Source organism: Hyperolius riggenbachi, chromosome 2 (assembly GCF_040937935.1).
Source record: "Hyperolius riggenbachi isolate aHypRig1 chromosome 2, aHypRig1.pri, whole genome shotgun sequence".
Taxonomy (NCBI): Eukaryota; Metazoa; Chordata; class Amphibia; order Anura; family Hyperoliidae; genus Hyperolius; species Hyperolius riggenbachi.
Genome location: NC_090647.1, coordinates 2,941,942 through 2,969,082, shown reverse-complemented (window position 1 = coordinate 2,969,082; position 27,141 = coordinate 2,941,942). Strand labels below are relative to the sequence as shown.

The window sequence follows — 27,141 nt, the reverse complement described above, 5'->3', positions numbered from 1 at the left end:
TTAGGAGGTGATGAGGCTGGTTGCTCATGAGTAAGTCCAGACGCTGAATCCTCTGGTGTCGTGGTATCTTTTTTAGGGAGTTGCAAACCTAATCCCTTCAGCAGATCGCCGGAATCTTCTGGGCAAGAGATGGCATGTACCTTTCCATCCTGAGTTGCTATCAGCTTAAAGGGGAACCCCCACCGGTATGGGATACCCTTTTCTCGTAGCAGCTGTGTTACTGGGCGCAGTTTCTTTCTTTTTGCCAATGTGATAGAAGAGAGGTCATTTAGAATTTGAATGTCTGTTCCTTGGAAGTTATATGAAAGCGTGTTTCTAGTAGCTAAAACAATCAGTTCCTTTGCTTCATAAAAATGAAAGCGGGCGATAATATCACGCAATTGAGGAGCCCCAACCGGCCTGGGACCGATGGCTCTGTGTGCTCGGTCAAACCTCCACATATCTAAAGGTGTATCTGGAGATATAGTTGTGCAGAGGTCTGTGAGGTATTTCTTGATGTCCGTTGGACGGACAGTATCGGGCACCCCTCTGAAGCGTAAGTTCTGCCTGCGGTCTCTGTTTTCGTGATCTTCCGCGGTACGTTGTAATTCCGCCACTGAGTCTATCAGTCTAGCGTTTTCTTCTTCTAGATAGTCACATTTCTGCTGTAAGTCAGCTACGTCTTTTTCTAACGATGTCGTGCGAGTCAAGGCAGAGGTTATGTCAGCTCTAATATCAGTTAGGGCCGCATTGATAGTCTCTTTCATCGAGTTCGTTACCTTTTTATGAAGATCCGTTAAGCAGGATTCCAAGACCTCTCTCGTCACATACGCCACAGCCGTATCAGCTTTGGATCCCTTAGCCGCCATGACAGGCTTTCCGGGTAGCGTTGCGGAAGTAGGCCTGAGAAGGTATTGATCCAGTGGTTTGCTCTTGGCCTGCTTCGTTTTTTTCCTGCCGCCCATAGATCAATTCCCCGGCTACTCCTGAGTGTAGGGTGCTGCAAAAGAGGCGCCTATCTCCCGTGAGTTCGCCGCTATTATGAGTGGCGCTGGAGCGAGGTGCGGAGCTCGGGGATCAGGTGGCCATCTTGGATCGCGCCGCGCATGCGCCCTTTACTATTGCTTTTAATTAGCTAAAATACTAATTTGGTGCTGTTTAAATAAGATTTATCATTTTCTAAAACTCTAAATTTGTTATTTTTGGTTAAGTATAATCAAGCCCGAGTACCCCCTAGAACCCTCAGAAGTACCCCCTGGGGTACGCGTACCACACGTTGAGAACCTATGCTCTAAAGGTCTCTCTCACAGAAACTGTTGCAGATTTAATGAGGGCAGCTCTGTGATCACCTGGACTTTGTCATCTGACTTTCTTGCACACTATATAAGCTGCTTTAACAGACCACTCTGTGCTAGCTCATCAATGTCAGTTCCTGATCCTGAGTCCTAGCCTTCCTGTCTTGCTCAGCCTTGTATCTGCTCTTACCGTGTTTGACCTGTTTGCTGTATTTTGACTAACCCTTTGCCTAAGCGATTGTATCTTGATTATTTCTCTGGTTTGACCCTGCATGTATGACGTTCCGTTGCCTGCCGATTATATTCTGATGCTCTGCCTTTGTAAATAGTGTATATTATTTTCATGTGTATATATTAGTCAGGTTCGGGGTTCAGTGTGCACACTATTGTTATGCTTGGGATACATTTGCATATTATCCTATATGCAGGGGGCCCATAGCATATACAATCCCTGATAGGTTCTGCTACTGTGTCAGATTCAGTTGCACCATTGCTTATACTAATAGCCTGATGTTTGTATGATTCTCTGCAGAAACTTAATGCTAATTGTTTAGTTGCATACTCTGTACATGAGTTTAATGTACAACATTTATGCTGTTTATCTTTTGAGTTTGTTTGCAATAAATCTTTATATTCATTCCTTTAATTCCAGTCTGTTTCTTGCATAGTGACAGAACAATCGTCCTTGCGATTCCCTTGCATTGCATACCAATGCATTAGAATCATGACACCTCTCTCCTGCAGTCCTCCTGCATGATTGCAGTCTGGCCTCTCTCCTGCATTATTGCAGTCTGCCCTCTCTTCTGCAGTCTTCCTGCATGATTGCAGTCTGGCCTCTCTCCTGCAGTCTTTCTGTATGATTGCAGTCTTCCCTCTCTCCTGCATGATCGCAGTCTGGCCTCTCTCCTGCATGATTGCAGTCTGGCCTCTCTCCTGCATGATTGTAGTCTGGCCTCTCTCCTGCATGATTGCAGTCTGGCCTCTCTCCTGCATGATTGCAGTCTGGCCTCTCTCCTGCATGATTGCAGTCTGGCTTCTCTCCTGCAGTCTTCCTGTATGATTGCAGTCTGGCCTTTTTCCTGCAGTCTTCCAGCATGATTGCAGTCTGGCCTCTCTCCTGCAGTCTTCCTGCATGATTGCAGTCTGGCCTCTCTCCTGCAGTCCTCCTGCATGATTGCAGTCTGGCCTCTCTCCTGCATGATCACAATCTGGCCTCTCTCCTGCAGTCTTCCTGCATAATTGCAGTCTGGCCTCTCTCCTGCATGATTGCAGTCTGGCCTCTCTCCTGCAGTCTTCCTGTATGATTGCAGTCTGGCCTCTCTCCTGCATGATTGCAGTCTGGACCTCTGTCCTGCAGTCTGGCCTCTCTCCTGCATGATTGCAGTCTGGACCTCTGTCCTGCAGTCTGGCCTCTCTCCTGCAGTCTTCCTGCATGATTGCAGTCTGGCCTCTCTCCTGCAGTCTTCCTGTATGATTGCAGTCTGGCCTTTCTCCTGCATGATTGCAGTCTGCCCTCTCTCCTGCAGTCTGGCCTCTCTCCTGCAGTCTTTCTGCATGATTGCATTCTGGCCTATCTCCTGCTGTCTTCCTGCATGATTGCAGTTCTGCCTCTCTCCTGCAGTCGTCCTGCATGATTGCAGTCTGGCCTCTCTCCTGCTGCCTTCCTGCATGATTGCAGTTCTGCCTCTCTCCTGCAGTCTTCCTGCACGATTGCAGTCTGGCCTCTCTCATGCTGCCTTCCTGCATGATTGCAGTTCTGCCTCTCTCCTGCAGTCTTCCTGCATGATTGTAGTCTGGCCTCTCTCCTGCATGATTTCATTATGGCCTCTCTCCTGCATGATTGCAGTCTGGCCTCTCTTCTGCAGTCTTCCTGCATGATTGCAGTCTGGCCTCTCTCCTGCATGATTTCAGTCTGGCCTCTCTCCTGCAGTCTTCCTGCATGATTGTAGTCTGGCCTCTCTCCTGCATGATTGCAGTCTGGCCTCTCTCCTGCATGATTGCAGTCTGGCCTCTCTTCTGCAGTCTTCCTGCATGATTGCAGTCTGGCCTCTCTCCTGCAGTCTTCCTGTATGATTGCAGTCTGGCCTCTCTCCTGCAGTCTTGCTGCATGATTGCAGTTCTGCCTCTCTCCTGCAGTCTTCCTACATGATTGCAGTCTGGCCTCTCTCATGCTGCCTTCCTGCATGATTGCAGTCTGCCCTCTCTCCTGCAGTCTTCCTGCATGATTGCAGTCTGGCCTCTCTCCTGCATGATTACAGTCTGGCCTCTCTCTTGCATGATTGCAGTCTGGCCTCTCTCCTGCAGTCTTCCTGCATTATTCAGTCTGCCCTCTCTCCTGCAGTCTTCCTGTATGATTGCAGTCTGGCTTCTCTCCTGCAGTCTTCCTGTATGATTGCAGTCTGGCTTCTCTCCTGCAGTCTTCCTGCATGATTGCAGTCTGGCCTCTCTCCTGCTGCCTTCCTGCATGATTGTAGTCTGACCTCTCTCCTGCATGATTGCAGTCTGGCCTCTCTCCTGCATGATTGCAGTCTGGCCTCTCTCCTGCATAATTGCAGTCTGGCCTCTCTCCTGAAGTCTTCCTGCATGATTGCAGTCTGGCCTCTCTCCTGCAGTCTTCCTGCATGATTGCAGTCTGGCCTCTCTCCTGTATCTTCCTTCATGATTGCAGTCTGCCCTCTCTCCTGCAGCCTTCCTGCATGATTGCAGTCTGGCTTCTCTCCTGCAGTCTTCCTGCATGATTACAATCTGTCCTCTCTCCTGCAGTCTTCCTGCCTGACTGCAGTCTGTCCTCTCTCCTGCAGTCTTCCTGCATGATTACAGTCTGGCCTCTCTCCTGCAGTCTTCCTGCATGATTGCAGTTTGTCCTCTCTCCTGCAGACTTCCTGCATGATTGCAGGCTGCCCTCTCTCCTGCAGCCTTCCTGCATGATTGCAGTCTGGCTTCTCTCCTGCAGTCTTCCTGCATGATTACAATCTGTCCTCTCTCCTGCAGTCTTCCTGCATGACTGCAGTCTGTCCTCTCTCCTGCAGTCTTCCTGCATGATTACAGTCTGGCCTCTCTCCTGCAGTCTTCCTGCATGATTACAATCTGTCCTCTCTCCTGCAGTCTTCCTGCATGACTGCAGTCTGTCCTCTCTCCTGCAGTCTTCCTGCATGATTGCAGTCTGGCCTCTCTCCTGCAGTCTTCCTGTATGATTGCAGTCTGGCCTCTCTCCTGCAGTCTTCCTGCATGATTGCAGTCTGGCCTCTCTCCGTCTGGCCTCTCTCCTGCAGTCTTCCTGCATGATTGCAGCCTGGCCTCTCTCCTGCTGCCTTCCTGTATGATTGCAGTCTGTCCGCTCTCCTGCAGTCTTCCTGCATGATTGCAGTCTGTCCTCTCTCCTGCAGTCTTCCTGTATGATTGCAGTCTGGCCTCTCTCTGTCTGGCCTCTCTCCTGCAGTCTTCCTGCATGATTGCAGTCTGGCCTCTCTCCTGCTGCCCTCCTGTATGATTGCAGTCTGTCCGCTCTCCTGCAGTCTTCCTGTATGATTGCAGTCTGGCCTCTCTCCTGCAGTCTTCTTGTATGATTGCAGTCTGGCCTCTCTTCTGCAGTCTTCCTGCATGATTGCAGTCTGGCTTCTCTCCTGCAGTCTTCTTGTATGATTGCAGTCTGGCCTCTCTCCTGCAGTCTTCCTGCATGATTGCAGTCTGGCTTCTCTCCTGCAGTCTTCCTGTATGATTGCAGTCTGGCCTCTCTCCTGCAGTCTTCCAGCATGATTGCAGTCTGGCCTCTCTCCTGCAGTCTTCCTGCATGATTCCAGTCTGGCCTCTCTCCTGGCATCTTTTTGCATGATTACAGTCTGGCCTCTCTCCTGCAGTCTTCCTGCATGATTGCAGTCTTCCTGCATGATTGCAGTCTGGCCTCTCTCCTGCATGATTGCAGTCTGGCCTCTCTCCTGCATGATTGCAGTCTGGCCTCTCTCCTGCAGTCTTCCTGCATAATCACAGAGTTATTGGTTGGAGCTCTGTCCTCTTAGATTTATGTTGCTCAGTCAATGTATGGTTGTTCACCTTGTTCATAAGTATAGACATGAAGCAGTAGCTTGCTACAGGTCTTCAGGGTTTGTTATATTTCTGAAATTTACAAACATAAACCTAAAGACTAGGAATATAAGATCTTTTGATGTGACGTTTACTAAAGAGGACAGCTCCCCTCATCATATCACCCCTATTCTCCATGTTTCTCCTCTTCCTGTCACCTGACCTCATCATATCACTTCTATTCTCCATTGTCACTGGAGCCCTAGTGGTCAGACCGCAAATGGCCTTCCAAACGGTGCCAGCGCACGGATCATGCGAACTCTGGTCGCAGGAACCATTGGGAATTGGCCGCAGACAAACCAGAAGGGAGCCTGTGAGGTACGGTAATTACAACTTACACACGACTTCAGGGTATAACTGCCACCACCTCTGTTTTCTGAGACAGAGGGACTCACTAACTGGTTCTTTCTCGACCTGCAAATAAAAACGGTTAAAAACACTCTATTCTGTCTAGATATCAACAATAGTAGCGTCTCTTCAGAGACCTGAGTCCAGTTTCTGTGTATGCTGAATAATAGGGCAGCTGGAACAACAACTGACGATAGCGTCGGTTTATTGAAAGCAATATAAATAATTAATATATACAGACAATTATTAAAATCAACAATTATTAAAACAGTAATAGCCAGTACGAAATAAAAGGAAGAAAAAATACTTAGTTTCATGGAAATATGTCCATTCTGGGAAAACTTGTAGAGTTCCTTTTGTTCAGTTCAGCAAAGTTTAAAATCCAAGCAAAATGGAAGATGTTCTTTGTTCAGTTCCGACAAGATGGCCACCACTTGTTCCTCACGGTGGCCGTGTGTTCATGAAGGTGGAAAAATGGAGGAATGAGGGGAGAGCCCCTCGCATATGCTTTTGATGAAGCTGGTTTGGGGGTGTGGCAATGCCGGCCCCCTCTGAGTCACCCACCAATGACAGTTTATTCCCTCTGAGAGATTTTAGGGCTAAACTTATAAAACGCTGTAACTCATGAATGATACACGTTATATTTAGGGGGGTAACAGATTCATACTTGTCAGAAAATACAGATTAATATGACATCAGACATGGCTAGTGCAGCGGGTCCAGTTCTTGAGAAGGGTCATACCTCAATAACCGGACGGACTATCACAATGAGTTTCATATCAGCACGATGGCCAGAATTTACCGAACAAGACGATATGAATTTTATAGCTGTGCGAGGTATGGTTGCCATATAATCGTCAAGAAACCATACCCCACATGCATTCATATTTGGCCTGGTCGGAGCCGCTTCGGCTGGCTTTCTATGGCCCCCCTGTGGAGATTAGCTTCCTGAACACAAGGGTTTGTTCCTGCTCATTAGCATATCAAAAGAGCCATCCTGCAGTTAAAGAGACACTGAAGCGAAAAAAAAAATGATGATATTATGATTTGTATGTGTAGTACAGCTAAGAAAGAAAACATTAAGATCAGATACATCAGTCTAATTGTTTCCAGTACAGGAAGAGTTGAGAAACTCCAGTTGTTATCTCTATGCAAACAAGCCATTAAGCTCTCCGACTAAGTTAGTCCTGGAGAGGGCTGTCTTCTGACTTTTATTATCTCAACTGTAAGTAAACAGTTTTCTTTTTCTTTGGCAGAGGAGAGGTCATTAGTTCACAGACTGCTCTGAAAGACTCATTTTGAATGCTGAGTGTTGTGTAATCTGCACAGATTAGAGAATGATGCAATGTTAGAAAAAACACTATATACCTGAAAATAAAAATATGAGAATATTTTCTTTGCTGCTAATCTTCTAGTAAATATTCATAGTACACAACCAATTCATTATATCATATATTTTTTTCCGCTTCAGTGTCTCTTTAAGCTGATGTCTTTTCTCTGTGGAGAAAAGACAGATGCTCCTACACAATCAATCCAGATTCTATTGATCTGAAGCGCAATCGATGCAGAGAATCGAGTATGATCGCTGTTTCTTCACGGGCGGTTCCAGGACGCGTCTGCGGCCCCGCAACCGTCCGTGACATCCATGTTTCTCCTCTTCCTGTCACCTGACCTCATCATTTCACCTCTTCTCTCTATGTTTCTCCTCCTCTTCCTGTTACCTGATCTCATTTCACCCCCTCTCTCCATGTTACTCATCTTCCTGTCACCTTTTTTTCTCCATGTTACTCCTCCTCTTCCTGTCCCCTGAGCTCATTTCACCCCTTTTCTCCATTCCTCTCGTCCTCTTCCTGTCACCTGACCTCTTCAGCACTTGAGAAAGGGTTTCTACTCCAAGTTATGAATTGCTCTTTATAATGCAATAAAAGAAGACTTGTGACAGCTGGTTGAGCGGTTGAGCCTTGCTATTCCTGATGTTGGTTCCCTTCTCTTTATGTCATTCCCCTTCTTCAAGCCATCCTCTCTCCTCTCTGCAGCTCCATGGCCCTTCCCAGGTTTCTTTGTCTCCCGATTTCATTATTATTCTATTGACTTAGCGCCAAAACCATTAACGACTTTTGTAAAAAACATTAGGAAGCATAGGTAGATATTATGGCAGCTGGTGGACCTGTCTATCTAGGTGATGACCCTCCAGCAAATCATACAGCTATTTCTGGAGCTGTAAAGTCTCTCTGTGCTTCTCACATTATTTTACAATGCTCACCGAAATTAATTTCTTACTTTTACTCTTTATGTTATGTACACATCTCCACCCATCTCTCTTGAAGCTTGTGTTTACCCGATTGTCTGCCCCATTTCAGCTGCAGATCCGCCTTCTTCTGGACCACTTCCACCCTCTACCCCATTTCAGCTGCAGATCCTCCTCCTTCTGGACCACTTCCACCCTCTACCCTATTTCAGCTGCAGATCCTCCCTCTTCTGGACCACTTCCATCCTCTACCCCATATCAGCAGCAGATCCTCCTTCTTCTGGACCACTTCTACCCTCTACCCCATTTCAGCTGCAGATCCTCCTCCTTCTGGACCACTTCCACCCTCTACCCCATTTCAGCTGCAGATCCTCCTCCTTCTGGACCACTTCCACCCTCTACCCCATTTCAGCTGCAGATCCTCCTCCTTCTGGACCACTTCCACCCTCTACCCCATTTCAGCTGCAGATCCTCCTCCTTCTGGACCACTTCCACCCTCTACCCCATTTCAGCTGCAGATCCTCCTCCTTCTGGACCACTTCCACCCTCTACCCCATTTCAGCTGCAGATCCTCCTCCTTCTGGACCACTTCCACCCTCTACCCCATTTCAGCTGCAGATCCTCCTCCTTCTGGACCACTTCCACCCTCTACCCCATTTCAGCTGCAGATCCTCCCTCTTCTGGACCACTTCCACCCTCTACCCCATTTCAGCTGCAGATCCTCCTTCTTCTGGACCACTTCCACTCTCTACCCCATTTCAGCTGCAGATCCTCCTTCTTCTGGACCACTTCCACTCTCTACCCCATTTCAGCTGCAGATCCTCCTCCTTATGGACCACTTCCACCCTCTACCCCATTTCAGCTGCAGATCCTCCTCCTTCTGGACCACTTCCACCCTCTACCCCATTTCAGCTGCAGATCCTCCTCCTTCTGGACCACTTCCACCCTCTACCCCATTTCAGCTGCAGATCCTCCTCCTTCTGGACCACTTCCACCCTCTACCCCATTTCAGCTGCAGATCCTCCTCCTTCTGGACCACTTCCACCCTCTACCCCATTTCAGCTGCAGATCCTCCTCCTTCTGGACCACTTCCACCCTCTACCCCATTTCAGCTGCAGATCCTCCTCCTTCTGGACCACTTCCACCCTCTACCCCATTTCAGCTGCAGATCCTCCCTCTTCTGGACCACTTCCACCCTCTACCCCATTTCAGCTGCAGATCCTCCTTCTTCTGGACCACTTCCACTCTCTACCCCATTTCAGCTGCAGATCCTCCTCCTTCTTCTGGACCACTTCCACTCTCTACCCCATTTCAGCTGCAGATCCTCCTCCTTATGGACCACTTCCACCCTCTACCCCATTTCAGCTGCAGATCCTCCTCCTTCTGGACCACTTCCACCCTCTACCCCATTTCAGCTGCAGATCCTCCTCCTTCTGGACCACTTCCACCCTCTACCCTATTTCAGCTGCAGATCCTCCTCCTTCTGGACCACTTCCACCCTCTACCCCATTTCAGCTGCAGATCCTCCCTCTTCTGGACCACTTCCACCCTCTACCCTATTTCAGCTGGAGATCCTCCTCCTTCTGGACCACTTCCACCCTCTACCCTATTTCAGCTGGAGATCCTCCTCCTTCTGGACCACTTCCACCCTCTACCCCATTTCAGCGGCAGATCCTCCTCCTTCTGGACCACTTCCACCCTCTACCCCATTTCCACTGCAGATCCTCCTCCTTCTGGACCACTTCCACCCTCTACCCCATTTCAGCTGCAGATCCGCCTTCTTCTGGACCACTTCTACCCTCTACCCCATTTCAGCTGCAGATCCTCCTCCTTCTGGACCACTTCCACCCTCTACCCCATTTCAGCTGCAGATCCTCCTTCTTCTGGACCACTTCCACCCTCTACCCCATTTCAGCTGCAGATCCTCCTCCTTCTGCACCACTTCCACCCGCTACCCCATTTCAGCTGCAGATCCGCCTTCTTCTGGACCACTTCCACCCTCTACCCCATTTCAGCTGGACATCCTCCTCCTTCTGGACCACTTCCACCCTCTACCCTATTTCAGCTGGAGATCCTCCTCCTTCTGGACCACTTCCACCCTCTACCCCATTTCAGCGGCAGATCCTCCTCCTTCTGGACCACTTCCACCCTCTACCCCATTTCCACTGCAGATCCTCCTCCTTCTGGACCACTTCCACCCTCTACCCCATTTCAGCTGCAGATCCGCCTTCTTCTGGACCACTTCTACCCTCTACCCCATTTCAGCTGCAGATCCTCCTCCTTCTGGACCACTTCCACCCTCTACCCCATTTCAGCTGCAGATCCGCCTTCTTCTGGACCACTTCCACCCTCTACCCCATTTCAGCTGCAGATCCGCCTTCTTCTGGACCACTTCCACCCTCTACCCCATTTCAGCTGCAGATCCTCCCTCTTCTGGACCACTTCCACCCTCTACCCCATTTCAGCTGCAGATGCTCCTCCTTCTGGACCACTTCCACCCTCTACCCCATTTCAGCTGCAGATCCTCCTCCTTCTGGACCACTTCCACCCTCTACCCCATTTCAGCTGCAGATCCTCCTTCTTCTGGACCACTTCCACCCTCTACACCATTTCAGCTGCAGATGCTCCTCCTTCTGGACCACTTCCACCCTCTACCCCATTTCAGCTGCAGATCCTCCCTCTTCTGGACCACTTCCACCCTCTACCCCATTTCAGCTGCAGATCCTCCCTCTTCTGGACCACTTCCATTCTCTACCCCATTTCAGCTGCAGATCCGCCTTCTTCTGGACCACTTCCACCCTCTACCCCATTTCAGCTGCAGATCCTCCCTCTTCTGGACCACTTCCACCCTCTACCCCATTTCAGCTGCAGATCCGCCTTCTTCTGGACCACTTCCACCCTCTACCCCATTTCAGCTGCAGATCCGCCTTCTTCTGGACCACTTCCACCCTCTACCCCATTTCAGCTGCAGATCCGCCTTCTTCTGGACCACTTCCACCCTCTACCCCATTTCAGCTGCAGATCCTCCCTCTTCTGGACCACTTCCACCCTCTACCCCATTTCAGCTGCAGATCCTCCTCTTTCTGGACCACTTCCACCCGCTACCCCATTTCAGCTGCAGATCCTCCTCCTTCTGGACCACTTCCACCCTCTACCCCATTTCAGCTGCAGATCCTCCCTCTTCTGGACCACTTCCACCCTCTACCCCATTTAAGCTGCAGATCCTCCTCCTTCTGGACCACTTCCACCCGCTACCCCATTTCAGCTGCAGATCCTCCTCCTTCTGGACCACTTCCACCCACTACCCCATTTCAGCTGCAGATCCTCCTTCTTCTGGACCACTTCCACCCTCTACCCCATTTCAGCTGCAGATCCTCCTCCTTCTGGACCACTTCCACCCTCTACCCCATTTCAGCTGCAGATCCTTCTTCTTCTGGACCACTTCCACCCTCTACCCCATTTCAGCTGTAGGTCCTCCCTCTTCTGGACCACTTCCACCCTCTACTCCATTTCAGCTGCAGATACTCCTTCTTCTGGACCACTTCCACCCTCTACCCCATTTCAGCTGCAGGTCCTCCCTCTTCTGGACCACTTCCACCCTCTACCCCATTTCAGCTGCAGATCCTCCTCTTTCTGGACCACTTCCACCCGCTACCCCATTTCAGCTGCAGATCCGCCTTCTTCTGGACCACTTCCACCCTCTACCCCATTTCAGCTGCAGATCCGCCTTCTTCTGGACCACTTCCACCCTCTACCCCATTTCAGCTGCAGATCCGCCTTCTTCTGGACCACTTCCACCCTCTACCCCATTTCAGCTGCAGATCCTCCCTCTTCTGGACCACTTCCACCCTCTACCCCATTTCAGCTGCAGAGCCTCCTCTTTCTGGACCACTTCCACCCGCTACCCCATTTCAGCTGCAGATCCTCCTCCTTCTGGACCACTTCCACCCTCTACCCCATTTCAGCTGCAGATCCTCCCTCTTCTGGACCACTTCCACCCTCTACCCCATTTCAGCTGCAGATCCTCCTCCTTCTGGACCACTTCCACCCGCTACCCCATTTCAGCTGCAGATCCTCCTCCTTCTGGACCACTTCCACCCACTACCCCATTTCAGCTGCAGATCCTCCTTCTTCTGGACCACTTCCACCCTCTACCCCATTTCAGCTGCAGATCCTCCTCCTTCTGGACCACTTCCACCCTCTACCCTATTTCAGCTGCAGATCCTTCTTCTTCTGGACCACTTCCACCCTCTACCCCATTTCAGCTGTAGGTCCTCCCTCTTCTGGACCACTTCCACCCTCTACCCCATTTCAGCTGCAGATCCTCCTCCTTCTGGACCACTTCCACCCTCTACCCCATTTCAGCTGCAGATCCTCCTCCTTCTGGACCACTTCCACCCACTACCCTATTTCAGCTGAAGATCCTCCTTCTTCTGGACCACTTCCACCCTCTACCCCATTTCAGCTGCAGATCCTCCTCCTTCTGGACCACTTCCACCCTCTACCCCATTTCAGCTGCAGATCCTCCTCCTTCTGGACCACTTCCACCCTCTACCCCATTTCAGCTGCAGATCCTCCTTCTTCTGGACCACTTCCACCCTCTACCCCATTTCAGCTGCAGGTCCTCCCTCTTCTGGACCACTTCCACCCTCTACCCCATTTCAGCTGCAGATCCTCCTCCTTCTGGACCACTTCCACCCTCTACCCCATTTCAGCTGCAGATCCTCCTTCTTCTGGACCACTTCCACCCTCTACCCCATTTCAGCTGCAGATCCTCCTCCTTCTGGACCACTTCCACCCTCTACCCCATTTCAGCTGCAGATCCTACTTCTTCTGGACCACTTCCACCCTCTACCCCATTTCAGCTGCAGATCCTCCTCCTTCTGGACCACTTCCCCCCTCTACCCCATTTCAGCTACAGATCCTCCTCCTTCTGGACCACTTCCACCCTCTACCCTATTTCAGCTGGAGATCCTCCTCCTTCTGGACCACTTCCACCCTCTACCCCATTTCAGCTGCAGATCCTCCTTCTTCTGGACCACTTCCACCCTCTACCCCATTTCAGCTGCAGATCCTCTTTCTTCTGGACCACTTCCACCCTCTACAATATTTCAGCTGCAGATCCTCCTCCTTCTGGACCACTTCCACCCTCTACCCCGTTTCAGCTGCAGATCCTCCTCCTTCTGGACCACTTCCACCCTCTACCCCATTTCAGCTGCAGATCCTCCTCCTTCTGGACCACTTCCACCCTCTACCCCATTTCAGCTGCTGATCCTCCTCCTTCTGGACCACTTCCACCCTCTACCCCATTTCCACTGCAGATTCTCCTCCTTCTGGACCACTTCCACCCTCTACCCCATTTCAGCTGCTGATCCTCCTCCTTCTGGACCACTTCCACCCTCTACCCCATTTCCACTGCAGATCCTCCTCCTTCTGGACCACTTCCACCCTCTACCCCATTTCAGCTGCAGATCCTCCTTCTTCTGGACCACTTCCACGCTCTACCCCATTTCAGCTGCAGATCCTCCCTCTTCTGGACCACTTCCACCCTCTACCCCATTTCAGCTGCAGATCCGCCTTCTTCTGGACCACTTCCACCCTCTACCCCATTTCAGCTGCAGATCCTCCCTCTTCTGGACCACTTCCACCCTCTACCCCATTTCAGCTGCAGATCCTCCTCCTTCTGGACCACTTCCACCCTCTACCCCATTTCAGCTGCTGATCCTCCTCCTTCTGGACCACTTCCACCCTCTACCCCATTTCCACTGCAGATCCTCCTCCTTCTGGACCACTTCCACCCTCTACCCCATTTCAGCTGCAGATTCTCCTTCTTCTGGACCACTTCCACCCTCTACCCCATTTCCACTGCAGATCCTCCTCCTTCTGGACCACTTCCACCCTCTACCCCATTTCCACTGCAGATCCTCCTCCTTCTGGACCACTTCCACCCTCTACCCCATTTCAGCTGCAGATCCTTCCTCTTCTGGACCACTTCCACCCTCTACCCCATTTCAGCTGCAGATCCGCCTTCTTCTGGACCACTTCCACCCTCTACCCCATTTCAGCTGCAGATCCTCCCTCTTCTGGACCACTTCCACCCTCTACCCCATTTCAGCTGCAGATCCTCCTCCTTCTGGACCACTTCCACCCTCTACCCCATTTCAGCTGCTGATCCTCCTCCTTCTGGACCACTTCCACCCTCTACCCCATTTCCACTGCAGATCCTCCTCCTTCTGGACCACTTCCACCCTCTACCCCATTTCAGCTGCAGATTCTCCTTCTTCTGGACCACTTCCACCCTCTACCCCATTTCCACTGCAGATCCTCCTCCTTCTGGACCACTTCCACCCTCTACCCCATTTCCACTGCAGATCCTCCTCCTTCTGGACCACTTCCACCCTCTACCCCATTTCAGCTGCAGATCCTCCCTCTTCTGGACCACTTCCACCCTCTACCCCATTTCAGCTGCAGATCCGCCTTCTTCTGGACCACTTCCACCCTCTACCCCATTTCAGCTGCAGATCCTCCCTCTTCTGGACCACTTCCACCCTCTACCCCATTTTAGCTGCAGATCCTCCTCCTTCTGGACCACTTCCACCCTCTACCCCATTTCAGCTGCTGATCCTCCTCCTTCTGGACCACTTCCACCCTCTACCCCATTTCCACTGCAGATCCTCCTCCTTCTGGACCACTTCCACCCTCTACCCCATTTCAGCTGCAGATTCTCCTTCTTCTGGACCACTTCCACCCTCTACCCCATTTCAGCTACAGATCTTCCTCCTTCTGGACCACTTCCACCCTCTACCCCATTTCAGCTGCAGATCCTCCTCCTTCTGGACCTCTTCCACCCTCTACCTCAATTCAGCTGCAGATCCTCCTTCTTCTGGACCACTTACACCCTTGCGTCTCTTCCTCTCTCCTTGTGCCTTGTGGCCCAATTGTTCCTTGTCATTTATAGATTGATATCCTCAACTCCTGGGTGTCTAAACATGTCAAGAAGAAGGAATGTGTCGTCTTTATCCCACAGAAGTCCACAGGAGGGTAAGCATGTCTCTATATATATATATATATATATATATATATATATATATATATATATATATATATATATATATATATATATATATATATATATATATATATATATATATATATATACACATAGTATATTTTGTTCTAACTGGATGATATATTGATTTGATTGTTATAAACTGCAGGTAGTTCACATTGCAATCCAATTCCAGCAGCAACGTCTCCATTCTTTTTGAATTCTATTATCCTGTTAGGTCCAAACCTTCCTCCTCCTTCACCAATGCCCAGCTAGTCCGATGAGTCCTAATATGACATTACAATGTCCCTTTTTGCTTTATTGCATTTTTGTGAAGAAATAGCTAATGGGTTGGATTCTTTGTTCCTCCCTCAGAGAGACCTGTGGCTGCGGACATGGCAGAGAAACACACTTTCAGGCTACTCCAAAGCTTGAGGTGAAGCCTGGAGACACATGGGATCCCCGGGAACATGTCAGAGAGTTCCCCAGTGATTCCCATGGAGATATGACCTTCACTGGGACCAGTAGGACATGGGCCAAAGTAAGTGAAAAAGTTCTTAATTTAACCCGTAAATTGAAAGCATCTTGTGTGGAAGAGCACCATTGCTGGTGAAGGCAGGTTTTCTGTATTGTATACATAATAGTGGCCTTTCCTCCCGTACAGTATGTGCGCGCATCATGTGACACAGAGCCCAGAACATTGTTTGAGCTTATGACGGAACAATGGGGACTCCATGTGCCAAGTCTTCTCATATCAGTGACAGGAGGAGCTAAAAACTTCAACATTAGTCCAAGATTGAAGACCCAGTTTAGTCGGGGCCTTGTGAAGGCGGCTCAGAGCACAGGTAACAAGACAATCATAATACACGTTCTGTGATCCCATTATACCATGACCTCCTCTGTCCACCAATCTCCATGCCACCATCTGTCCCCAGAGCACAGGTAACAAGACAATCATAATACACGTTCTGTGATCCCATTATACCATGACCTCCTCTGTCCACCAATCTCCATGCCACCATCTGTCCCCAGAGCACAGGTAACGAGACAATCATTATACACGTTCTGTGATCCCATTATACCATGACCTCCTCTGTCCACCAATCTCCATGCCACCATCTGTCCCCAGAGCACAGGTAACGAGACAATCATTATACACGTTCTGTGATCCCATTATACCATGACCTCCTCTGTCCACCAATCTCCATGCCACCATCTGTCCCCAGAGCACAGGTAACGAGACAATCATTATACACGTTCTGTGATCCCATTATACCATGACCTCCTCTGTCCACCAATCTCCATGCCACCATCTGTCCCCAGAGCACAGGTAACGAGACAATCATTATACACGTTCTGTGATCCCATTATACCATGACCTCCTCTGTCCACCAATCTCCATGCCACCATCTGTCCCCAGAGCGCAGGTAACGAGACAATCATTATACACGTTCTGTGATCCCATTATACCATGACCTCCTCTGTCCACCAATCTCCATGCCACCATCTGTCCCCAGAGCACAGGTAACGAGACAATCATTATACACGTTCTGTGATCCCATTATACCATGACCTCCTCTGTCCACCAATCTCCATGCCACCATCTGTCCCCAGAGCACAGGTAACAAGACAATCATAATACACGTTCTGTGATCCCATTATACCATGACCTTCTCTGTCCACCAATCTCCATGCCACCATCTGTCCCCAGAGCACAGGTAACGAGACAATCATTATACACGTTCTGTGATCCCATTATACCATGACCTCCTCTGTCCACCAATCTCCATGCCACCATCTGTCCCCAGAGCACAGGTAACAATACAATCATAATACACGTTCTGTGATCCCATTATACCATGACCTCCTCTGTCCACCAATCTCCATGCCACCATCTGTCCCCAGAGCACAGGTAACAAGACAATCATTATACACGTTCTGTGATCCTATTATACCATGACCTCCTCTGTCCACCAATCTCCATGCCACCATCTGTCCCCAGAGCACAGGTAACGAGACAATCATTATACACGTTCTGTGATCCCATTATACCATGACCTCCTCTGTCCACCAATCTCCATGCCACCATCTGTCCCCAGAGCACAGGTAACGAGACAATCATTATACACGTTCTGTGATCCCATTATACCATGACCTTCTCTGTCCACCAATCTCCATGCCACCATCTGCCCCCAGAGCACAGGTAACAAGACAATCATAATACACGTTCTGTGATCCCATTATACCATGACCTCCTCTGTCCACCAATCTCCATGCCACCATCTGTCCCCAGAGCACAGGTAACAAGAAAATCATTATACACATTCTGTGATCCCATTATACCATGACCTCCTCTGTCCACCAATCTCCATGCCACCATCTGTCCCCAGAGCACAGGTAACGAGACAATCATTATACACGTTCTGTGATCCCATTATACCATGACCTTCTCTGTCCACCAATCTCCATGCCACCATCTGTCCCCAGAGCACAGGTAACGAGACAATCATTATACACGTTCTGTGATCCCATTATACCATGACCTCCTCTGTCCACCAATCTCCATGCCACCATCTGTCCCCAGAGCACAGGTAACGAGACAATCATTATACACGTTCTGTGATCCCATTATACCATGACCTCCTCTGTCCACCAATCTCCATGCCACCATCTGTCCCCAGAGCACAGGTAACAAGACAATCATTATACACGTTCTGTGATCCCATTATACCATGACCTCCTCTGTCCACCAATCTCCATGCCACCATCTGTCCCCAGAGCACAGGTAACGAGACAATCATTATACACGTTCTGTGATCCCATTATACCATGACCTCCTCTGTCCACCAATCTCCATGCCACCATCTGTCCCCAGAGCACAGGTAACGAGACAATCATTATACACGTTCTGTGATCCCATTATACCATGACCTCCTCTGTCCACCAATCTCCATGCCACCATCTGTCCCCAGAGCACAGGTAACGAGACAATCATTATACACGTTCTGTGATCCCATTATACCATGACCTCCTCTGTCCACCAATCTCCATGCCACCATCTGTCCCCAGAGCACAGGTAACGAGACAATCATTATACACGTTCTGTGATCCCATTATACCATGACCTTCTCTGTCCTCCAATCTCCATGCCACCATCTGTCCCCAGAGCACAGGTAACGAGACAATCATAATACACGTTCTGTAAACCCATTATACGATGACCTCCTCTGTCCACCAATCTCCATGCCACCATCTGTCCCCAGAGCACAGGTAACGAGACAATCATTATACACGTTCTGTGATCCCATTATACCATGACCTTCTCTGTCCACCAATCTCCATGCCACCATCTGTCCCCAGAGCACAGGTAATGAGACAATCATTATGCACGTTCTGTGATCCCATTATACCATGACCTTCTCTGTCCACCAATCTCCATGCCACCATCTGTCCCCAGAGCACAGGTAACGAGACAATCATTATACACGTTTTGTGATCCCATTATACCATGACCTCCTCTGTCCACCAATCTCCATGCCACCATCTGTCCCCAGAGCACAGGTAACGAGACAATCATTATACACGTTCTGTGATCCCATTATACCATGACCTCCTCTGTCCACCAATCTCCATGCCACCATCTGTCCCCAGAGCACAGGTAACGAGACAATCATTATACACGTTCTGTGATCCCATTATACCATGACCTCCTCTGTCCACCAATCTCCATGCCACCATCTGTCCCCAGAGCACAGGTAACGAGACAATCATTATACACGTTCTGTGATCCCATTATACCATGACCTCCTCTGTCCACCAATCTCCATGCCACCATCTGTCCCCAGAGCACAGGTAACAAGACAATCATAATACACGTTCTGTGATCCCATTATACCATGACCTCCTCTGTCCACCAATCTCCATGCCACCATCTGTCCCCAGAGCACAGGTAACGAGACAATCATTATACACGTTCTGTGATCCCATTATACCATGACCTCCTCTGTCCACCAATCTCCATGCCACCATCTGTCCCCAGAGCACAGGTAACGAGACAATCATTATACACGTTCTGTGATCCCATTATACCATGACCTCCTCTGTCCACCAATCTCCATGCCACCATCTGTCCCCAGAGCACAGGTAACGAGACAATCATTATACACGTTCTGTGATCCCATTATACCATGACCTCCTCTGTCCACCAATCTCCATGCCACCATCTGTCCCCAGAGCACAGGTAACGAGACAATCATTATACACGTTCTGTGATCCCATTATACCATGACCTCCTCTGTCCACCAATCTCCATGCCACCATCTGTCCCCAGAGCACATGTAACAAGACAATCATTATACACGTTCTGTGATCCCATTATACCATGACCTCCTCTGTCCACCAATCTCCATGCCACCATCTGTCCCCAGAGCACAGGTAACGAGACAATCATTATACACGTTCTGTGATCCCATTATACCATGACCTTCTCTGTCCACCAATCTCCATGCCACCATCTGCCCCCAGAGCACAGGTAACGAGACAATCATAATACACGTTCTGTGATCCCATTATACCATGACCTCCTCTGTCCACCAATCTCCATGCCACCATCTGTCCCCAGAGCACAGGTAACGAGACAATCATTATACACGTTCTGTGATCCCATTATACCATGACCTCCTCTGTCCACCAATCTCCATGCCACCATCTGTCCCCAGAGCACAGGTAACGAGACAATCATTATACACGTTCTGTGATCCCATTATACCATGACCTCCTCTGTCCACCAATCTCCATGCCACCATCTGTCCCCAGAGCACAGGTAACGAGACAATCATTATACACGTTCTGTGATCCCATTATACCATGACCTCCTCTGTCCACCAATCTCCATGCCACCATCTGTCCCCAGAGCACAGGTAACAAGACAATCATTATACACGTTCTGTGATCCCATTATACCATGACCTTCTCTGTCCACCAATCTCCATGCCACCATCTGTCCCCAGAGCACAGGTAACGAGACAATCATTATACACGTTCTGTGATCCCATTATACCATGACCTCCTCTGTCCACCAATCTCCATGCCACCATCTGTCCCCAGAGCACAAGTAACGAGACAATCATTATACACGTTCTGTGATCCCATTATACCATGACCTTCTCTGTCCACCAATCTCCATACCACCATCTGTCCCCAGAGCACAGGTAACGAGACAATCATTATACACGTTCTGTGATCCCATTATACCATGACCTCCTCTGTCCACCAATCTCCATGCCACCATCTGTCCCCAGAGCACAGGTAACGAGACAATCATAATACACGTTCTGTGATCCCATTATACCATGACCTCCTCTGTCCACCAATCTCCATGCCACCATCTGTCCCCAGAGCACAGGTAACGAGACAATCATTATACACGTTCTGTGATCCCATTATACCATGACCTCCTCTGTCCACCAATCTCCATGCCACCATCTGTCCCCAGAGCACAGGTAACAAGACAATCATTATACACGTTCTGTGATCCCATTATACCATGACCTTCTCTGTCCACCAATCTCCATGCCACCATCTGTCCCCAGAGCACAGGTAACGAGACAATCATTATACACGTTCTGTGATCCCATTATACCATGACCTCCTCTGTCCACCAATCTCCATGCCACCATCTGTCCCCAGAGCACAAGTAACGAGACAATCATTATACACGTTCTGTGATCCCATTATACCATGACCTTCTCTGTCCACCAATCTCCATGCCACCATCTGTCCCCAGAGCACAGGTAACGAGACAATCATTATACACGTTCTGTGATCCCATTATACCATGACCTCCTCTGTCCACCAATCTCCATGCCACCATCTGTCCCCAGAGCACAGGTAACAAGACAATCATTATACACGTTCTGTGATCCCATTATACCATGACCTCCTCTGTCCACCAATCTCCATGCCACCATCTGTCCCCAGAGCACAGGTAACGAGACAATCATTATACACGTTCTGTGATCCCATTATACCATGACCTCCTCTGTCCACCAATCTCCATGCCACCATCTGTCCCCAGAGCACAGGTAACGAGACAATCATTATACACGTTCTGTGATCCCATTATACCATGACCTTCTCTGTCCACCAATCTCCATGCCACCATCTGTCCCCAGAGCACAGGTAACGAGACAATCATTATACACGTTCTGTGATCCCATTATACCATGACCTCCTCTGTCCACCAATCTCCATGCCACCATCTGTCCCCAGAGCACAGGTAACAAGACAATCATAATACACGTTCTGTGATCCCATTATACCATGACCTCCTCTGTCCACCAATCTCCATGCCACCATCTGTCCCCAGAGCACAGGTAACGAGACAATCATTATACACGTTCTGTGATCCCATTATACCATGACCTCCTCTGTCCACCAATCTCCATGCCACCATCTGTCCCCAGAGCACAGGTAACAAGACAATCATTATACACGTTCTGTGATCCCATTATACCATGACCTTCTCTGTCCACCAATCTCCATGCCACCATCTGTCCCCAGAGCACAGGTAACGAGACAATCATTATACACGTTCTGTGATCCCATTATACCATGACCTCCTCTGTCCACCAATCTCCATGCCACCATCTGTCCCCAGAGCACAAGTAACGAGACAATCATTATACACGTTCTGTGATCCCATTATACCATGACCTCCTCTGTCCACCAATCTCCATGCCACCATCTGTCCCCAGAGCACAGGTAACGAGACAATCATTATACACGTTCTGTGATCACATTATACCATGACCTCCTCTGTCCACCAATCTCCATGCCACCATCTGTCCCCAGAGCACAGGTAACGAGACAATCATAATACACGTTCTGTGATCCCATTATACCATGACCTTCTCTGTCCACCAATCTCCATGCCACCATCTGTCCCCAGAGCACAGGTAACGAGACAATCATTATACACGTTCTGTGATCCCATTATACCATGACCTCCTCTGTCCACCAATCTCCATGCCACCATCTGTCCCCAGAGCACAGGTAACGAGACAATCATTATACACGTTCTGTGATCCCATTATACCATGACCTTCTCTGTCCACCAATCTCCATGCCACCATCTGTCCCCAGAGCACAGGTAACGAGACAATCATTATACACGTTCTGTGATCCCATTACACCATGACCTCCTCTGTCCACCAATCTCCATGCCACCATCTGTCCCCAGAGCACAGGTAACAAGACAATCATAATACACGTTCTGTGATCCCATTATACCATGACCTCCTCTGTCCACCAATCTCCATGCCACCATCTGTCCCCAGAGCACAGGTAACGAGACAATCATTATACACGTTCTGTGATCCCATTATACCATGACCTCCTCTGTCCACCAATCTCCATGCCACCATCTGTCCCCAGAGCACAGGTAACGAGACAATCATTATACACGTTCTGTGATCCCATTATACCATGACCTTCTCTGTCCACCAATCTCCATGCCACCATCTGTCCCCAGAGCACAGGTAACGAGACAATCATTATACACGTTCTGTGATCCCATTATACCATGACCTCCTCTGTCCACCAATCTTCATGCCACCATCTGTCCCCAGAGCACAGGTAACGAGACAATCATTATACACGTTCTGTGATCCCATTATACCATGACCTTCTCTGTCCACCAATCTCCATGCCACCATCTGTCCCCAGAGCACAGGTAACGAGACAATCATTATACACGTTCTGTGATCCCATTATACCATGACCTCCTCTGTCCACCAATCTCCATGCCACCATCTGTCCCCAGAGCACAGGTAACAAGACAATCATAATACACGTTCTGTGATCCCATTATACCATGACCTCCTCTGTCCACCAATCTCCATGCCACCATCTGTCCCCAGAGCACAGGTAACGAGACAATCATTATACACGTTCTGTGATCCCATTATACCATGACCTCCTCTGTCCACCAATCTCCATGCCACCATCTGTCCCCAGAGCACAGGTAACGAGACAATCATTATACACGTTCTGTGATCCCATTATACCATGACCTCCTCTGTCCACCAATCTCCATGCCACCATCTGCCCCCAGAGCACAGGTAACGAGACAATCATAATACACGTTCTGTGATCCCATTATACCATGACCTCCTCTGTCCACCAATCTCCATGCCACCATCTGTCCCCAGAGCACAGGTAACGAGACAATCATTATACACGTTCTGTGATCCCATTATACCATGACCTCCTCTGTCCACCAATCTCCATGCCACCATCTGTCCCCAGAGCACAGGTAACGAGACAATCATTATACACGTTCTGTGATCCCATTATACCATGACCTTCTCTGTCCACCAATCTCCATGCCACCATCTGTCCCCAGAGCACAGGTAACGAGACAATCATTATACACGTTCTGTGATCCCATTATACCATGACCTTCTCTGTCCACCAATCTCCATGCCACCATCTGTCCCCAGAGCACAGGTAACCAGACAATCATAATGTAATGATCGCTGCTGCAGCAGCTATTGCTGGAAGTATTAGTGCTGCAGCTCAGGCAGTTCTGATGTCTTTCCATGCAAGCTGCATAGGTTTGTCTGTCTTTCCCTGCTGTCAGCTTGTGACTGATTATCATTCACCTGTGTGGGAATCTGCATGTCTGCTCCCATTGGATGACCTCAGTATAAAGATCTGCTTCCTGCAGGGTTTCCTTGGGTTTTCATAGCTTCAGCCTAAGCCTGTCTTGCTGTCGCTTTAGCCCCCGATCGTGTTTCTTGTTATAAAGATACTTTGCTGGTCTTTGCATCATATATTGGTTCATTGCCAATATATATGCATACCAGCACGTTTATTATTTTCCTTGTATTTGTGTTACGTGATACATCAGTGTCGCTGATGTATACGTACACGAACTGTTTATATCCTGTGTGCAGTTAGTCAGCTTTCCAGCACGTTTTGGTAGGTTGCGCGTACCGTGACCACCCGTGCTGAGGTAGTTACCCTGCTCCTGGTTCTGTTTGTGGATTGCGTTCATCTCTGCGAAGAGATAACGAATCCTTCTGAATCCTGTCCTGTTACCGTTTGTGGATTGCGTTCATCTCTGCGAAGAGATAACGAATCCTTCTGAATCCTGTTCTGTTACTGTTTGTGGATTGCGTTCATCTCTGCGAAGAGATAGCGAATCCTTCTGAGTCCTGTTCCCTGTGTTACTCCATTCCTAGTCAGCGTTCCTGCTTATGTCATATATCGGTTCATTGCCGATATATACATATGTTAGTCAGACGTAACAAATAGTTTCATTGATAGCTGTAATTAGAAGAACGTAACACAGATAAATATACAATAAGTATGTTTTCCTAGCGTATTACATCTTAATCCTGCTATTTTCTGACTGTCCTGTCCTGTCTTTGTGAGGCACGCCATCGCCGCATCGCATTGGCTGTCTCATTCCAGTCTGTCTGGTTTTGGACGCTTGCTGTCGCTAAGTAGCGGCTGGCTAGCAAGCGTTCATTCTGTCTACCTGTCCTGATCTCCTCAGTTCTGGTTTGTGCGCTCAGCGCTACTTTGCGCTGAGACGTTATAACGAAAGCATTGTTTGTGGCTGTCAGATCTGCACCGGCTCTGTGCGCCACAATCTCCTATTGCAGTCAGTCCTCCCCTCCACTATACTAGGGATAGCCTGTTTCCTGGTGCTAGTGTGTGTACCTCCTCCACGCCAGCTCATGCGTTGCATGCTGACTGTGGAGAATACACCACCAAGCGTTACACATAATACACGTTCTGTGATCCCATTATACCATGACCTCCTCTGTCCACCAATCTCCATGCCACCATCTGTCCCCAGAGCACAGGTAACGAGACAATCATTATACACGTTCTGTGATCCCATTATACCATGACCTCCTCTGTCCACCAATCTCCATGCCACCATCTGTCCCCAGAGCACAGGTAATGAGACAATCATTATGCACGTTCTTTGTCAACTTTGCAGGTCAGGACTCTGCGCTCTTCCTATAGGAGGTGCCAGCGATGGCACTGGTCAGCGGAGTCTGTCTTTTGCTATAACCATCTCTCGCTATATAAATAGGTGCCTGGATCATCACCGGGGGATCCCATGCTGGAGTAATGAAGCATGTCGGAGAGGCCATACGAGATTATAGTGGGGACCAGCAAGACTCTGAGATTGTCCTGATTGGGATTGCCACCTGGGGAATCGTCCATAACAGGAAATCACTGCTTAGCGAGGCGGTAAGATGCCGATATACTCCGTCTGGATACAGAAGTCATGGTGACCATGTGTGTTCCATACCTTACATGTTATTCAGGGTTTATTCGGTGACAAACAAACATGGCATTAGAAAATAAAAACAGGTTACAGCAGAAAGATGCCTGTAAAATCACCCTTCATGTGCAATTATCATTATTGATGACTGATATAGCACCACCATCTTCCATGGCATTGTACTACAGACGTGTCACATCATCAATACTTCAAAGCACACTCTCCTGGCCTGCTCCCAGTCTCACCTCCACCATCATCACAGTGCAAACAGGAGGCTTCCCTCACATCACACTCTCCTGGCCTGCTCCCAGTCTCACCACCATTACTGTACAAACATGAGACAACCCTCACATCACACACTCCTGGCCTGCTCCCAGTCTCACCTCCACCACCATCACTGTGCAAACATGAGGCAACCCTCACACCACACTCTACTGGCCTGCTCCCAGTCTCACCTCCACCATCACTGTGCAAACAGGAGGCAACCCTCACATCACACTCTCCTGGCCTGCTCCCAGTCTCACCTCCACCATCACTGTGCAAACAGGAGGCAACCCTCACATCACACTCTCCTGGCCTGCTCCCAGTCTCACCTCCACCATCACTGTGCAAACATGAGGCAACCCTCACATCACACTCTACTGGCCTGCTCCCAGTCTCACCTCCACCATCACTGTGCAAACATGAGGCACCCCTCACATCACACTCTCCTGGCCTGCTCCCAGTCTCACCTCCACCATCACTGTGCAAACATGAGGCAACCCTCACATCACACTCTCCTGGCCTGCTCCCAGTCTCACCTCCACCATCACTGTGCAAACATGAGGCAACCCTCACATCACACTCTCCTGGCCTGCTCCCAGCCTCACCTCCACCATCACTGTGCAAACATGAGGCATCCATCACATCACACTCTCCTGGCCTGCTCCCAGTCTCACCTCCACCATCACTGTGCAAACATGAGACAACCCTCACATCACACTCTCCTGGCCTGCTCCCAGTCTCACCTCCACCATCACTGTGCAAACATGAGGCAACCCTCACATCACACTCTCCTGGCCTGCTCCCAGTCTCACCTCCACCATCATCACTGTGCAAACATGAGGCAACCCTCACATCACACTCTCCTGGCCTGCTCCCAGTCTCACCTCCACCACCATCACTGTGCAAACATGAGGCAACCCTCACATCACACTCTCCTGGCCTGCTCCCAGTCTCACCTCCACCATCACTGTGCAAACATGAGGCATCCCTCACATCACACTCTCCTGGCCTGCTCCCAGTCTCACCACCACCATCACTGTGCAAACATGGGGCAACCCTCACATCACACTCTCCTGGCCTGCTCCCAGTCTCACCTCCACCATCACTGTGCAAACATGAGACAACCCTCACATCACACTCTCCTGGCCTGCTCCCAGTCTCACCCCCACCATCACTGTGCAAACATGAGGCACCCCTCACATCACACTCTCCTGGCCTGCTCCCAGTCTCACCTCCACCATCATCACAGTGCAAACATGAGACAACCCTCACATCACACTCTCCTGGCCTGCTCCCATTCTCACCTCCACCATCACTGTGCAAACATGAGGCATCCCTCACATCACACTCTCCTGGCCTGCTCCCAGTCTCACCACCACCATCACTGTGCAAACATGAGGCATCCCTCACATCACACTCTCCTGGCCTGCTCCCAGTCTCACCTCCACCACCATCACTGTGCAAACATGAGGCATCCCTCACATCACACTCTCCTGGCCTGCTCCCAGTCTCACCTCCACCATCACTGTGCAAACATGAGGCACCCCTCACATCACACTCTCCTGGCCTGCTC

At 49.6% G+C, this 27,141-nt stretch overlaps 1 protein-coding gene across 1 annotated transcript in view; it reads left to right on the top strand.

Moving 5' to 3' along the window:
• The window catches only part of TRPM2 (transient receptor potential cation channel subfamily M member 2), a 539,198-nt gene that overhangs the window by 14,514 nt on the left and 497,543 nt on the right, over window positions 1–27,141 (top strand). Inside the window, exons 2-5 of the mRNA XM_068263660.1 lie at window positions 14,909–14,991; window positions 15,374–15,539; window positions 15,663–15,843; window positions 25,110–25,270. Of these exons, the coding sequence (XP_068119761.1) occupies window positions 14,909–14,991; window positions 15,374–15,539; window positions 15,663–15,843; window positions 25,110–25,270 (591 nt within the window). The remainder of the gene's footprint in view (window positions 1–14,908; window positions 14,992–15,373; window positions 15,540–15,662; window positions 15,844–25,109; window positions 25,271–27,141) is intronic.